Source organism: Pygocentrus nattereri, chromosome 23 (genome assembly GCF_015220715.1).
Source record: "Pygocentrus nattereri isolate fPygNat1 chromosome 23, fPygNat1.pri, whole genome shotgun sequence".
Classification (NCBI taxonomy): domain Eukaryota; kingdom Metazoa; phylum Chordata; class Actinopteri; order Characiformes; family Serrasalmidae; genus Pygocentrus; species Pygocentrus nattereri.
Window position 1 is genome coordinate 19137182 of NC_051233.1, and position 15225 is coordinate 19152406.

The 15225-nt window shown below is 41.7% G+C and overlaps 1 protein-coding gene across 1 annotated transcript in view; it reads left to right on the plus strand.

Moving 5' to 3' along the window:
* rps6ka4 (ribosomal protein S6 kinase, polypeptide 4) overlaps positions 1-15225 on the plus strand; it is a 29000-nt gene that overhangs the window by 3433 nt on the left and 10342 nt on the right. Inside the window, exons 3-11 of the mRNA XM_017698235.2 lie at positions 1183-1250; positions 1486-1636; positions 5280-5395; positions 6361-6468; positions 8403-8483; positions 12613-12716; positions 13256-13406; positions 14108-14269; positions 14704-14829. Coding sequence (XP_017553724.1) covers positions 1183-1250; positions 1486-1636; positions 5280-5395; positions 6361-6468; positions 8403-8483; positions 12613-12716; positions 13256-13406; positions 14108-14269; positions 14704-14829 — 1067 coding nt within the window. The remainder of the gene's footprint in view (positions 1-1182; positions 1251-1485; positions 1637-5279; positions 5396-6360; positions 6469-8402; positions 8484-12612; positions 12717-13255; positions 13407-14107; positions 14270-14703; positions 14830-15225) is intronic.

A 15225-nucleotide genomic window follows, 5' to 3' on the forward strand; every position in this document is an offset into this window, starting at 1 on the left:
CTTAAAGACTAAAAAAACGCCTCTCTGTGAATTAGCACACATCAGGGTACCTGAGCTATGTCTTGCCTCAACCTTGCATGGCTTCTTGTTAAAAATTCTGTTAAGTAAACATTACACGAATCAGTATTGTAACTGCAACTAGGCATTCTTTTGAGCTAAGAGCAAGCAAATTCAATCAGAACAACTTTGCTAGTTGCTGGTGTTGGCTAGCTAACTCAATGCTCTGCTTGCTAGCATGGTCAAAGTATACTTGGGTTTTGGACTCTTTGGTGCACTGTGTGGAATCGTGTGTGTATAAAACACTGATTGTGAATTCTGACAACTGTAGAAAATAATTGTGATTGGCTCAAATAATTGTGATCAGGTGATTATGTAGTAATTCTGACAGGCCTGCTTAGTGTAGTAAAATGTGAATGATGGGATATAGGGGCTTGAAAGCAAAAATGTATTATTTATTATGTTTGTGTCATTTACCAAGAGATTTCTATTTGGAAATTATACTGTTGTACCTCTTATAAGAAGTAGCTGCTGGCTCCTGCCAAACCCTTATTACTGAGCATTGTTTGTCAAGATCCGTGTTTCTCTTGGCAGTATCCTGCAGTCCACAGTTCTGATTTGTTCTTGAGCAGACTGAGGGTTGTTAGAGCAGGTAAGGTCCTAAAATGACAGTGCAGGGCCACAGGGACTGGAACTGTGAAACACCGACCTTTGCTAAATCTGTATGATTTGTTGAGGCTAGCTAAGGGTCACGGACACTGCTCTTGCTCAGTGTGAAATTTTTAGTTTTTTGACCAAGCTGCCAGCTCTTATTTCACCAGCTGACATGATGTCTAGTTAGGGGTGAGGCTGTCAGTTTAGGTATGGGGATGATGGCTCATGAAATGAAGATAAAAAATTAAGAACCTCAGCAGAGGGGTTGGTGTTCCCAAGATGCTTATTCTTCTCCATGCAAGGTTGTCAGTTTTGAAAGCAAGCTGGATGGTCATAATTTTTCACTTCTTTCTTAATTTCTCTGTCGATATCTTCTCAAAGCAAGGCAGACATCATCATCAGGCATGGCCTGGCTAGTGTCAGTCTGCACTGAGTCCATTTCTAACTCAGAACATATTGTCACATATTGTTTCATGAGTTCTACCATTCATCTTGCTGAAATTGCTGTATTTTTTTTTGTTTTTTTTCCAGCCTATGGAAAGGTATTCCTGGTCAGAAAGATCAGTGGCCATGATGAAGGGAAGCTTTATGCCATGAAGGTCTGTTTACTCTTCTATCAATTCACATGCTGAATTTGATAAAGAAGACATGTAAATATCCTGAAGATGAGTCACAAGATTCCCTGTTAATAGATACAGAGACTTGTTACTTTTCTGCACTTCACTTGTTGCAATATCTGTGTTAAGCCATCTTAAACGGAAGGGTGATGAAACTTCAACAATGATTACATAACAAAAGGAGCAGCACACTTACTTAACACTGCCCCCCCATCAGGTTCTGAAGAAGGCCGCTATCGTTCGGAGGGCGAAGACAGCGGAACACACTCGGACAGAGAGGCAGGTTTTAGAGCACATCCGGCAGTCGCCTTTCCTTGTCACTCTGCACTATGCCTTTCAGACCCAGACCAAACTCCATCTCATTCTGGGTAAGGGCCTTGTAATAACAGTTTTATGCAGGTTATTATATTTATTGGCCTGTAATAAAAAGGATGCTTGTACTACGTTTACATTACATCACTGAAGTACCACAAAACCAATCTTTTTTTCATAACCATGAAAAAGATCCGTTTTTTTCCAGAGTGGTGTCTTGTGAGGCCAGATGTGATCTTGTAAGGCTAGAACATCTGGGAACAATCTTGCGAAATTCTGGGCTGAATGTGGAAACATAGGCTTATTAGGGTAGGAACAGACTAAGTTTGGAAAGGTACCCTTATGAGTAAGTTGTTATAATTTCTAAAGCAGTGCAAAGTAGGGGGCGATGGTGCACTCGTCAACACTGTCTGATGGACGTCAAGCATGTTGTTAGCCCATGGAGGTATGTTAGCATGGTTAATTAAGATAGCATGGTTGTGTGGTGAACGCATGACATACAGTAAACATAAACATTGGCTCTTGAAAGAGAAAAACAGTTGTTAGCTGATGATTGCATCTTGTTTTGCTTTTATCAGTTGTTCTTCGAATGCTAAAAGAACATGGACTTTGGGGGTGGGTTTTAAAGGGTGGGTGCTCTTGTTAGCGGCCTACATTGCTACAGTCCAACACAAAAAGTTAAGACTTTAAATGACTAGGGTTTATTACACACTTCTATAACCTAAGAACAGATCAATCAGATTTCACTGAAGAATACTGAATAATGAGCCTTAGTGTGTAATAAGCCTGGGATTTTAAGGGGGGTGAAAATGTTGCCCTAGACAAGCATTCTTGTTACAAGATCATTTCTGGCCATGTGAGGATATGTGAACATTAGTGGTTCAAAATTCACAATGCAGTATGCATCATTGTCATTTGTCATTTTTGCGTTGTGATATGATACATTTTTGAGACAGAATTCAACATAACTTCAACTTGTTTCTATATAAAGTGTGGCCGCTAGACACAAATGCGAACTTAAAACTAGGGAAACTAGTGAACTAGGGTTAAAACTTATGAATTAGGGTTAAAAGATCTGAGCAAAAAAATGGAGCTGAGCAATAACTGTACCCACCTACAACCTGTTTGCTGAGGTTTGCTTCTTTAGGGCTACAAGGCTAATATACTAACAGTTGTCATCTTAAATTGATTTTATGTGGTTTCTGACTCTGTCTGACATACTGTTGTCAAATCTATGAAAAAAATAAAAAGTACAGACAAAATTCAGGCTTCACGGTGGCTGCTACTGCTGTTTTTAGCTTTGCAGCATACTGTCCTTCAGTCTCTTTCAGGCTTCTGCTTCCTCTGCCTGTCCACCTTGACTCAGTTTGCATGTTAACATGGGGGGCTGGCCATTTTAACGTGCTATCCCAGAGTAATTGCAGGAAGATTGGAAGTGAGTTATAAAACCATCCCACAGCAAGCATGCACCCATGCAAACAACACAGAAGATGTTCAGGTTGGAGGAAACAGTATACAACTGTTGGTTACACTTCACTGTTTAGATATTCATTTTAGTATGTGCAAAAGATTTTTGTTCCCTTTTTTTGCTGACGATATTTCAGAGCGACCATCTATTAGCTATTAGCAAGTTGCTTTAGTGTTCATCATTTAGAGAAAAAAACAGTCATAAATCTCAGCAGGATGTAACAAACGCACGTTTACCATACCATCTTTCAAAACCAGAAGTAAAAAGTTTATTACTATAAGGTATTGAGTAACTCTATATTTTCTATTTGGTTTCCCAGAAATAATTTTATTCATTTAGTTAATGCTGAAAAGAATTTAAGCTAAAGAGTATACAGTGTAGCTGCAGAGCACTGTGTTTGTGTGTTGCACTGATAGTCTGCTGCTGCTCAGTTTGAACAGTGTTGGTGCTGAGCAGCACAGGAGAGCATAGAAAACAAACAGCATTTTTAGTCACCATTTCTTATTTTAATTCAAATTATTTGTTAGATTTGTAAGATTGTGTTAGATTTTGACACTTCAGCTTTCAGCCATCTTCAGCCAAAAATATCTCAAATTTCTGGGTGAAATTTTGGTGTACTCATATTTTAACAGAATATATGGTAAAAAAATAAAGTATTACATATTTGGGAGTTCAGTTGACTTGTGTCTGTAATATTTAACATGCAAGCACTGATTTAAAAATAAAATGCTCAATTTATTATATTGCATATTTTGCTTCATTGTTAAGATGTTGCTAATACGTTCTTCTGTTAGCTCTTGTAAATGGTTAAGGGTTAATGCAACACATGACGATGGTATGCCTCAGAAAGCAAAGGGTCTGTCTGTAACCATGGCAGTTTCCCCTGGAGCGTGGCAAGGGTATCCCAAAGTTTACCCATGTACTGAAACCCTCTCTCTTAATTAGAAGTGCCCTCCACAGCTGTGTGTACCTTCATATGGAGTGACACTACAACACATAAAGCGTGAGTGGGGAGGGACCAGTCAGGGAAAGGCCAAATATGTCAAGTGGCCTCAGAAACCAGTGCAAGTGCAAGCTTCAAACCCCAAACATATCTTACCTGATTGACTATGTTTGGGGTAATTTGGTAAAATTTTCTGCCAAATTTTTCTTCTAATGCTTGAATTTGTTGATCAAAAGTGAAGGTTATATTTTATACCAGGGAAATCTGAAGAATCTGTATTGTGTCTTGCTTTTGTTGCATGGTTACTCTTGGAACACTATTGATGAGGGAGAGCTAAGAGATTTAGTGCATGATCCAAACTATTATTGTCAGTACAGGTTGCTGTAAAACATTTGGAGCCCATCCTTATTTTAAGGAATAGGCAATGACTGTTCTGCCCATTATTGTGATCTAATCAAGAATCTGCTGCATTTGGTCGCAGAGGCAGTCTTAAAACAGTTAGCTGTAAAAAAAGATATTTAATTTATTTGATCTATTTTAGATGTAATATTTATTTAGCTTAACATCAGGAGTATAAGTAGCTGAATCATAGGTCTTAGTGTGAATGCAGTCTAATCAGTCAAGTCCAGCAAGCACAGTAGCCTTGTGTAGTGGTAGTGTCACGCAGCTGGCCTGGAGGACTGTTTTGTAACGCTTGTCACAAGCATCATGCCACTAGAAGTAGAAGTATGTAAAAAATGCCAATGCGCCACCTTTCACTCAGGACTGGTGGGGAAAAAAAGCAAGTGCTTGCAAACATTCTCCTAGAGGTGGGCACTGGCTGCACATGAATATAATTTAACCTATTAACTAATATAATAACTTATTCAGTTCAGATGTGGTGCTGCCAATGCATCAGTGTATCATGAAAAATTCTATATGTAGAAATCACACACACATATATGTATGTATATGTGTGTATATATATATATATATATATGTGTGTGTGTGTGTGTATATATATGTAACTTCATAAACGACAGTGATAGGTTTGATTTAATGGTGAAAGCCTAATTAACATAGATTAAAAAGTCTGAGTATTGTGATTTGTTATTTTGCCATATTGCCCACTCCTGCGTTGACCTGCTTCTAAAACTGGTGAAAGTCAAAGCTGAACACGTGCAGAAATAAGCAATTTCAATGCTCAAAATAATTCCGTTCTAGTGTAATAAAACCACCTTTCTCCTGATTTGTATAAAAATCAGCAGATGGAGCTCAGTTTTGTGTGTGTGTGTGTGTGTTTGTGTAGACTATGTCAGTGGAGGGGAGATGTTCACTCATCTGTACCAGCGAGATCACTTCTCGGAAGATGAGGTGAGAATCTACATTGGCGAGATTGTCTTGGCTCTGGAGCATCTGCATAAGGTGAGACTTCCGGCATCAACAGCTTTTCTGCTCTACTAATCAGTTCCCTTAGCATTTGAACAGGAACAGGTTATAACAACACAAGCCATTTTGCTTTGTCAAAATGCAGCTAAAGCCTGAAGGCATGTGTGGGGTTCCAGGCTTCAGTTCGTCACTCGCACAACTTGCATATTACTTCCATTGCAGTTTCTGAATATTTATAGCTGTTGCTGAGCAATAGTTATTAATGATGGTAGTTATTAAATAAGTAATAGCAGGGGTGCTTAATGACATCAGGATCATATCTGTATTGGCTTGTATACAGATATGCTTGAAAAAAATGCATTGGCATATTTAGATTTGATCAATATTTCACTGGCATTTGACATATTTATTTAGGCATTTCGATGATGCTGAGTTACTGTAGTGAAATCTTTTGTGTTAAAAGACCTCATATCTGTGTTAAAAAGTCAGAATTTTATTAATTTTACTGTAGTGTATAGCATACAGTATAGCATACATTATTTCTATAGCATATAGAAATAATTATTTTCTCTCTGTTGTGCTAATCTGGGTAGATATAATGCCAGTTTTAACATGTTCAATTTTTTTAACGTATTCTCATCAGCAAATATGTACAGGAATTCAGTCAGTTTAATAAATGAATAATAAGCATAGGGTTTCAGGTGTTAATGTAAATTTTCCCAGCTGCAATCATAGATGACATATTTAACTAGACAATTTTATTAAGTGTGAGAATTTGGGACTGAGTATTGGCAAAGATGAAAGCTTCATTTACAGGCCTGTAATTCGAAGATGTTAATTAAAGACTCACTGCATATTAACTGAAAGTGGGTTAATGTGCCCCGTATGCTCTGCCTCATCATCACATTACCTGCCTGTTGAAAGCTGAATGTGTGTGCATGTGCCTCTGAGCTGTGGCAGTGTCGTTTTCACAAGCCACTGTTTTTGCCTGTTGTGTGCAGCTTGGCATTGTGTACCGGGACATTAAACTGGAAAACATCCTCCTGGACAGTGAGGGCCACGTGGTGCTCACCGACTTTGGGCTGAGTAAGGAGTTTTTGGAGGAGGAGGTGAGTGACCCAGCGTCAACAGCAGCTGCTAATATGCAATACTGGGGTCAAATGAGAAGTGTCAGCCTGAACTGCTTCTCTGCGTGTGTGTGCGCGCTTACATTAGTAATTCAATCCACAGAGGTTTAAGACCTTGTTTTTCTGTTAGCGCAAGTGTGCATGCATGTTTTTCCAAATAAGGCTGTTTCAGTACCCTTTCTATTGACTGTCCATCTGTCTGATGTATTGTATAAGTGCAGTTGAGATTTGTGTGTAAACACTTGCAACCTTCCTACTACAAATTTAAAACAAGAACTGTTTCTTGTGCACACATTCAATACCCTTCAAACGCTGCCATTGTTTCTTACTATTTCTTTTCAATTAGGCAAGAAAAAATACCTGTTAAGGTTTTAATACACAATACATAATACAGCTTGATATATTTTGTAACACTCAGCTTTGTGTTCTTTAAAATTCCTTGCTTGGTACAAAAAGTAAATGAATAAAGCCTAAATATGTTTAATACTTAGTGTTAATAGAGGGAGCAGGCAGAAATGCCCCCCCCCCCCCACCCCCCCCCCCCCCCCAACATCCTGGTAGGAAAGGATTTTCTTGCATAGCCGCTACAGAACACAGCAGAAAGGACAAAAATATGTGCATTTATAGCAACATTATAAGTAAGTGATACAAATAAATTAATTCATTAAAAGACAAAGGAAAAAAGCCATAGAAAACAGTCTCAGTCAGTCAGATGCACAATGACTACACTCTTTGTTCATGTTATCAGCTCCACTTACCATATACAGGAGGTGCGCTTTGTAGTTTTACAGTTACAGACTGTAGTTCATCTGTTTCTCTGCATAGTTTTTACCCCCTTTTTATCCTGTTCTTCATCGTTTAGGACCTCCACAGCACCACCACAGAGAAGGTAATATTTGGGTGGTGAATCATTCTTAGCACTCCTGTGACCCTGACCTGGTGGCGGTGTGTTGGTGTGCGTTGCGCTGGTATGAGTGGATCGTACACAGCAGTACTGCTGAGGGTTTTTTGCACCTGAGTGTCACTGCTGGACCGAGAATAATATCTAGCCAGCAGCATGCTGTGACCACTGATGAGAGACATTAGGCCAACATAAACTGTGCAGCAGCAGATGAGCTAGTGTCTCTGACTTTACATTTACAAGGTGGACCTACAAGGTAGGAGTGTCTCAGAGTGGACACAGTGTTTACAAACTCATGCTGTGTCTGATCCCCTTGTACCAGTACGACACACCCTAACAAACCACTACCATGTCAGTGTTACTGCAGTGCTGAAAATTCACCACCCAAATAATACTTGCTCTGTGGGGGTCTTGACCTTTGAAGAACTGACTGAAAGTGGGTTAGCAAAGTATGTAGAGAAACAGATGCCTTACAGTCTGCAATTGTAGAATTGCAAAATGCATCTCTAGGTTAAGTAGACCTGGAAAAATGGAAAAAGACTGTAAATAGGGGGGGGGGGGGGTGGGGTGTAGTAGGCGGTCAGCGATACTGGGGCAGTCCGTTTTATGGTGCAAATTAACCATATGTATTATTTACAGATTTTTGCATATGGGCATATGAACAGTCACTACCTCCTTTCCATGCCAAACTGATTCAACAGAATTTTTGAAGTATTTGAAAGCTTTGTTCTTTAAAGCTGTAGAAAAAGCATCATGGGGGATCTAATTTTAACAGTGTTGATCCACTGGGAGACTGAAGGAAGTTTGTCAGAAACCCACAGTGTCAGGATACACTTATATATGAGGATTGTATGTATCAGAGTGCTGAAAATAAATAGGAATTTCTCCCTCCCTGCTCTTTTCCATGTTTAAAGTTAGCAAAGAAAATGTATTAAGAACAGTCTCTGTCCCCAAACCTTTGAGTAGCTGAGTGTACTCACATGATGACCTGACTCATCTGCCCCTGTGTTTGCAGAAGGAGAGGACCTACTCATTCTGTGGTACAATTGAGTACATGGCTCCAGAGATCATCAGAGGGAAGGCTGGACATGGCAAGGTAAGAGGAGGCTGTTGCTCACTCATAGGCCATTAGACCTGCTTGTGGGCCCTGCAGGTCAAGTTGAATTTCATAAAATCAGTAAATTGCTGACTTAGTGCTGAAAGAATGCTTTAGTGTTTTTCAGTGTAATCCTTCGTCCTTATTGTACAGTCAGGAATTAAGCCTAGTCCTGAGGTAGTTACATTCTGAATGGACATTCTAAAGGAAAATGACTGGACAGCAATCTGACCATCAGAGAGCTAAAGTAGTCAGTCTAATTTGGTTACATCTTGGCTGTTAAACTGAAATGACTGATTAATGTGTTGGAAATCATTAGTGTAATGATGCAGTACTCTACTACTATAGCATTACTTATATCGATATTGACAGACTACATTTCAGTTGGATTTTGCAAGGAACTCTCGTAACACCCATGTGCAGTTAACTGAAAAGGAAAGCAAATATATGTGCTGGAGCAGTGGAAATGCAGTCTTCATCATCATCATTGACCGCTAGTCCAGATAGGGTCGCAGTAGCAGTTGAGAGAGCAGAGAATCCCAGATGACCCTGTCCCCCGCAACTTCCTCCAGCTCATTCCCAGGGACCCCAAGCCGCTCCCAGGCCAACTTGGAGATATAATCCCTCCAGTAGGTCCTAGGACGACCCCGTGGCCTTGTCCCAGTAGGCCGTGCCTGGAACACCCCCACCGGGAGGCGTCCAGAGGGCATCCGGATCAGATGCCCGAACCACCTCAGCTGGCTCCTCTCAATGCGGATGACCGAGCTCCTCACTCTATCAAATAACGTATAGACTGCCACCCGACAAAGAAAGCTAATTTCCTCCGCTTGTATTCGCGATCTCGTTCTTTCGGTCCTTACCCACAGCTCATGACCATAGGTGAAGTTCGGGATGTAGATCGACTGGTAAACAGAGAGCTTTGCCTTTTGGCTCACCTTTTGGTCTTCACCACTACAGTCCGGTACAGTGACCGCATTACTGCTGCTGCCTGTCCCAGCCTGCAGCCGATCTCACGATCCCTCTTCTCATCACTCGTGAACAAGACCGCACGATACTTAAACTCCTCTACCTGGGGCAGGTCCTTTCCCCTTACCTGGAGTGGGCATGCCATCCTTTTCCAGGCTAAGACCATGGACTCAGACTTGGAGGTGCTGATCCGCATACCAACCGCTTCACACTCAGCTGCAAACCGCTCCAGCGAGCGCTGGAGGCATCCATGGGATTCAGCCAAAAGAACATCATCATCTGCAAACAGCAGAGACGTCACTCTCCAGCCTCCACACATAATGCCCTCCTGACCCCGGCTACGCCCTTACACTCTGTCCATGAATATCACAAACAGGAGTGGAGACATGGCACAACCCTGGTGGAGTCCAACACTAACACTGAAAGAGTCTGACTTAATGCAGAGTATACGGACACAGCTCTGACTCTAGGAGTACAGAGATTGGATGGCCCAGAGTAGTAGTCCTGGCACCCCATACTCATACTCATAAGCCTTCTCCAAGTCCACAAAACACATGTAGACTGGGTTGGCAAACTCCCATGCCCCCTCAACAATCTGTGAGAGGGTGAAAAGCTGGTCCATTATTCCACAGCCGGGACGGAATCCGCATTGTTCCTCCTCAATCTGAGGTTCAGCTATCATCGGAGTCTCCTTTCCAGCACCTTTTGCATAGACTTTCCCAGGGAGGCTGAGCAGTGTGATACCCTGATATTTGGCACACACCCTCCCCCATTTTAAAAATGGGGACCACCACCCCGTCTGCCAGTCCAAAGGTACTGTTCCCGAGGTCCATGCAATATTGCAGAGGCATGTTAGCCACAACAGCCCCACAAAATCCAGAGCCTTAAGCATCTCTAGATGAATCTCATCCACCCTCAGTGCCTTGCCACTGAGGAGCTTACCAACTACCTCAGTGACCTCCACCAGGGAAATGGAAATCGACACCCCAGGAGCCTCTGGCCCTGACTCCCGTGAGGGAGGCACGTCTCCCGGATTAAGGAGTTTGAAGTCAGAGTTTCTCCACCCTTGCCGAATACAGCTTGGGACACCTCACCAAACTCCTCCCATGCCCTGGATTTTGCTTCTGCCATCATTGCAGCTGCCACCTTTTTAGCCTGTCGGTACCTATCTGCTGAATCGGGAGTCCTTCGGGCCAAATAGTGCCTAAAGGCCTCTTTCTTCAGCTTGACGGCCTCCCTCACCACCGGTGTCCACCAGGAGGTTCTTGGGTTACCGCCCCAACAGACACCCACAAGCTTGAACAGGGTCCTTTCAGACCCCTACCTCCTCCGGGACATGAGAAAAGCTCTCCCGGAGGTGGGAGTTGAAATCATTCTGAATAGGGGCCTCCGACAGTCGTTCCCAGCACACCCTCACTATTCACTTGGGCCTACCGGGTCTGACCATTAGTCTTCCCTGCCATCCGATCCAACTCGCCACCAGATGGTGATGACAGTTCAGCACCTCTCTTCACTCTAGTGTCCAGAACATATGGTCCCAAGTCAGATGAAACAACAACAAAGTTGATCATTGACCTTTGACCCAAGGAGCTCTGGTACCATGTACATTTATGAACATCCTTGTGTTCGAACTTGGTGTTCGTTATGGACAATCCATGCCTGGCACAGAAGTCCAATAACAATTCACCATTCGGGTTTAGATCGGGCAGGCAGTCATTGCAAACATGAGCATTGAAGTGTCCCAGTAAGACTAAGGAGTCTGTATGCAGGACCTCTTCCAGAACCCCGCCCACTCGCTCCAAGAAGGCCAAATACTCTGACCTGTTGTTTGGTGCATAAGCACACACAACAGTCAGAGTTTTCCTCCCTGCAATTTTAATTTGCATTGAGGTGACCCTCTCATCCACTGGGACAAACTCCAACTGCATGGTCACCAGCCGGGGACTTGTGAGTGATTTATGATTTCCCCACATTGCCTCTTCGGGCTGAGCCCGGGCTGGGTTACCACCAGGTAAACACAATGGCTGCCTGACCACCAGGCACTCGCCGTGGAACACTACCCCCAGGCCTGGCTCCAGGGGTAGGTCCCGGTGACCCTTTCCTGGGCAGGGTACACAATTTTTTTGTGTATGTCGTGCATGGTGTGGTTTTGGATCGCGTTAGTCTGGGTCTTCACTCCAGACCTGTTCGCCCTGGGAGACCCTACCAGGAGCATATTGCTCCTGACGACTTAGCTCTGAAGATCCCTAGACTACACAAGCCCTTCTGCCATGACAAGGCCCTGATCCAGGAAGGGGGAAATGCAGTCTTAAAGGCTTTAATTCTAAGCAACAAGGAGAGGTTGGAAAAAGGTCATGTAAAATTGAATTATGAAACAAGCCCACATAAGTAAACCTCAGGGAAAAAATACAAGAAAAATGTAGCATATGGCCCCTGTTAACATCAGTTGGTATTTACATTATGGCCACTGACTTTGCTTAGTTATTAAGACACATTTCCTTGTATTTAGCAAAAGAACAGAAAATCTGTTGATCTACCTGTTAGCTTCCGTTGTAAGTGCTGTAAGTTTTCTCTGAATTATTGTCTTTGATATCAGACTTGCATACATCAAAACATGAGCACTGCAAATCTGCTAATTTAAAAATTTTTAAAAATATGTTTAAATTTTTGTTTTACATTGTATGTCTATGAGGGAAGTGTAAACTCTATATAGACCTACTCAATTAACACACTCCCAGTTTCTAGTGTTCTTTTTGTGTTCTTAACTTTGTTAAACATAATAATTTACTATAATGTAGTAATCTTGTTGTAGTAGTTGCCGTGGAACTCTACTCTGTCCTAACTGTATGGAGGCTGCTGTTATGATGAGGCTTTTATCTGACACAAACAGCAGTAAAAATTTGATTAAGGTTGAAAATTGCTATACAATTTAATTAGAAAAAGAAAAGAGGGAAAAGGCTTGTATTCTCTCATGACGTGTGTCACAGAGATGAGTCCAAGGCTGTGTGGTTTGGCATTTCGCTTATGTGACACAGAATTTGGCGTTTAACTTTTTGAAAGCTCTTCAGGGAACAAAAGTGATTTTTCTGTGGCATCATGCTCAAGAATTTTAAGAGTTTTTAAAATTACTTATTTGTATGTGTCCCCTTAATTCTCTCTTCAGTCAGTGGACTGGTGGAGTTTGGGGATTCTCATGTTTGAGCTGTTGACAGGAGCGTCTCCGTTCACATTGGAGGGTGAGAGGAACTCCCAAAGTGAGGTGTCAAAGTGAGTCACATACAGACACACACATACTCTGTCTCTCTTCTCTCACTTCCACATACCCACTCTCTCTCTCCTCCCCCACACGCTCATCCTGCTGTTATTACACACATGTTTACACAATATGCCTCTCTCTCTTTCTCTTACTCACTCACGCCCACACACACAGACACACATTCATCCTGCCTTGTTTTCTCTGTTCGCTTAGCGCATTCTCCCTCATGCTCTGTATGATCTCCCCTCCATATTGCTTTAATGCCTCTAATGAATTAGTTTAGGAAGCACTTGAATTAGCTGTGCAGCAGTTGAGTCGTTTAATGATAAATTATCTCTCTCTCATTACCTTTTTCTGTCTCTCTCTGTCTTTCTTGTCTGTCTGCCTCCCTCACTCTCTTTCTCTGCTCTCTGTCCCTCTTTCACTCAATTTCCTTTTGCTCTCTTTCTCTTTTTCTCTCATCTTTTCCTCTCTTTCCATTCTCTCTCTTTTTCTTATCTACCCCCCCTTCTCTCTCTCTCCTCTTTTCTCTTATTTCTTTCTCTCTCAGACGTATTCTACGCTGTGAACCTCCGTTTCCTTCTCTGATTGGGCCAGTGGCTCAGGACCTCATCAGGAAGCTGCTGGTGAAAGACCCTCATAAGAGGCTGGGCTCTGGGCCCCGGGGGGCTGAGGACATTAAAAGTCACCCTTTCTTCAAGGTACATGTCTCATTTTTTCACTTTATGTCCTTTACTCTCTGTCTCTCTCTCCTCTATTTCTCCCTCTTTCCTCTTCTCTCTCGCTCTTTCCTCTTCTCTCTCGTTCTTTCCCTCTCTTTCTCTGTCTGGCCTTCTCTCTGTGTGCCAGAAAAGCGTGTGTGCTAGTATGACTGGGTTGGAATGTGAACAGTCTAGTTGAATGCTGTGAAATTTTAAGTTCAACTTAATTGTGCATTCATGCACACACAACTTAAGCAGGCCTGAATCTTTATCTGAATATAGCCTGACAAAATTCTGTCCAAACCTGAAAATTGCTAAGTTTGCCTGTAGTATAGTGGCAGTGACAGCCATCATCAGATCATCGATAAACAAGGTTTAAAAATGAGTAGCCTAATTATAAGCTATCAGGGAAGTTTAAACTCTACTTTAACAAATGTATTAATCAATAATTGATTTCAAACAACATCCTCACAGTTTAGAAAAAAACGTTATGTCTTATTGTTCTCACATTGGCCTTGTGGACAATGTGGAGTGCCAAATTAAAGATCATTGAAGGTAGGTTTAATAGAAGTAAGGAGGAAGAAAAGTAAAGCATGTCTACAAACTGTTAAAGCTAGAAGAGTATGAGACACCCAAATGTAAAACTTGAACCCGAAATTGACCCAACGTGTATGCTCTCGTGCATTTCACTTTTGCTGCAGGGTTTAAGTTGGGCTGATCTGGAGCAAAAGAAAGTAGTGAGTCCATTTAAGCCAGAACTCCGTAATGAGTTGGATGTCGGAAACTTTGCCGAGGAGTTCACGGGCATGGAGCCGGTCTACTCTCCTGCCAGCACTCCTCCTAGCACGGACCGCCTGTTCCAGGTGCGCAAACTCACACACACGCACACTTGCATACTACCATTTTTCTCTTAGCTTTCTATCAATCTGTGAGTGATAGCTGAATAACACTATGCCTGCACCTAAACCAGTCCCTGATCTTACCCTTAGACAGTGGAATTTTTTGGGGCTCTTTTACAGTGATTTTTAAGTAGATGTTGCATTTAATTTATGTTATATTTATTTATTTTTTTGAATTATTATTTTATTTACTATTATTTTATTTGTCAGACTGCAGAATGTGACAAGTAGAACAGAACATCACAATTTTATCAAAGTACATCATGTTTTCTATGCTGATGGGATAATTTTCTTCCCTTAAAAACTTATTGGTCACAAAGGTCATATTGGGCCTTGCGATGGACTGATGATTCATGTAGCTGCTCTGTTCTTTTCTTACTCTTCTCTCTTGGATGCAGGGCTACTCATTCGTGGCTCCCTCCATCTTGTTTAATAAGAACGCAGTGATGGGAGATGTTCTGGACGCTCCAGTAAATGTGGACCGACCTGGTTCAGCTACTGTTCAGCGCAGCGCTATGTTAAAGGTATCAGGCAGTGCAGTACAAAAATACATTTTATGTTGAAGGAAAAAAAATCGATGGTTTAACATGATTAGAACCTTGACCACTGTATATTTATCGGTCTGTTGAATCTGAACATGTTTATCATGCCTGTCAGAACAAAACCTTGTATGTCCATTTTCTTGTCTTACATAATTTGTAAACACTAGCTACTTTTAACATTGTTTGAAAATTTCACCCTGAATGCACCCTGAATTATAAATTATGCAAAATTGCTTGGAAAACATCTTTTTACATGAACTTCTGTTATAACTTAATTTTTCTTCTTCTCCTAAAAACGTTTGGATAAATCAGGTTTTGATCCAACGGCAGCTGTATACTTCATTTTATGCCATATTCTTTTGTAGATCTTATTTTCTG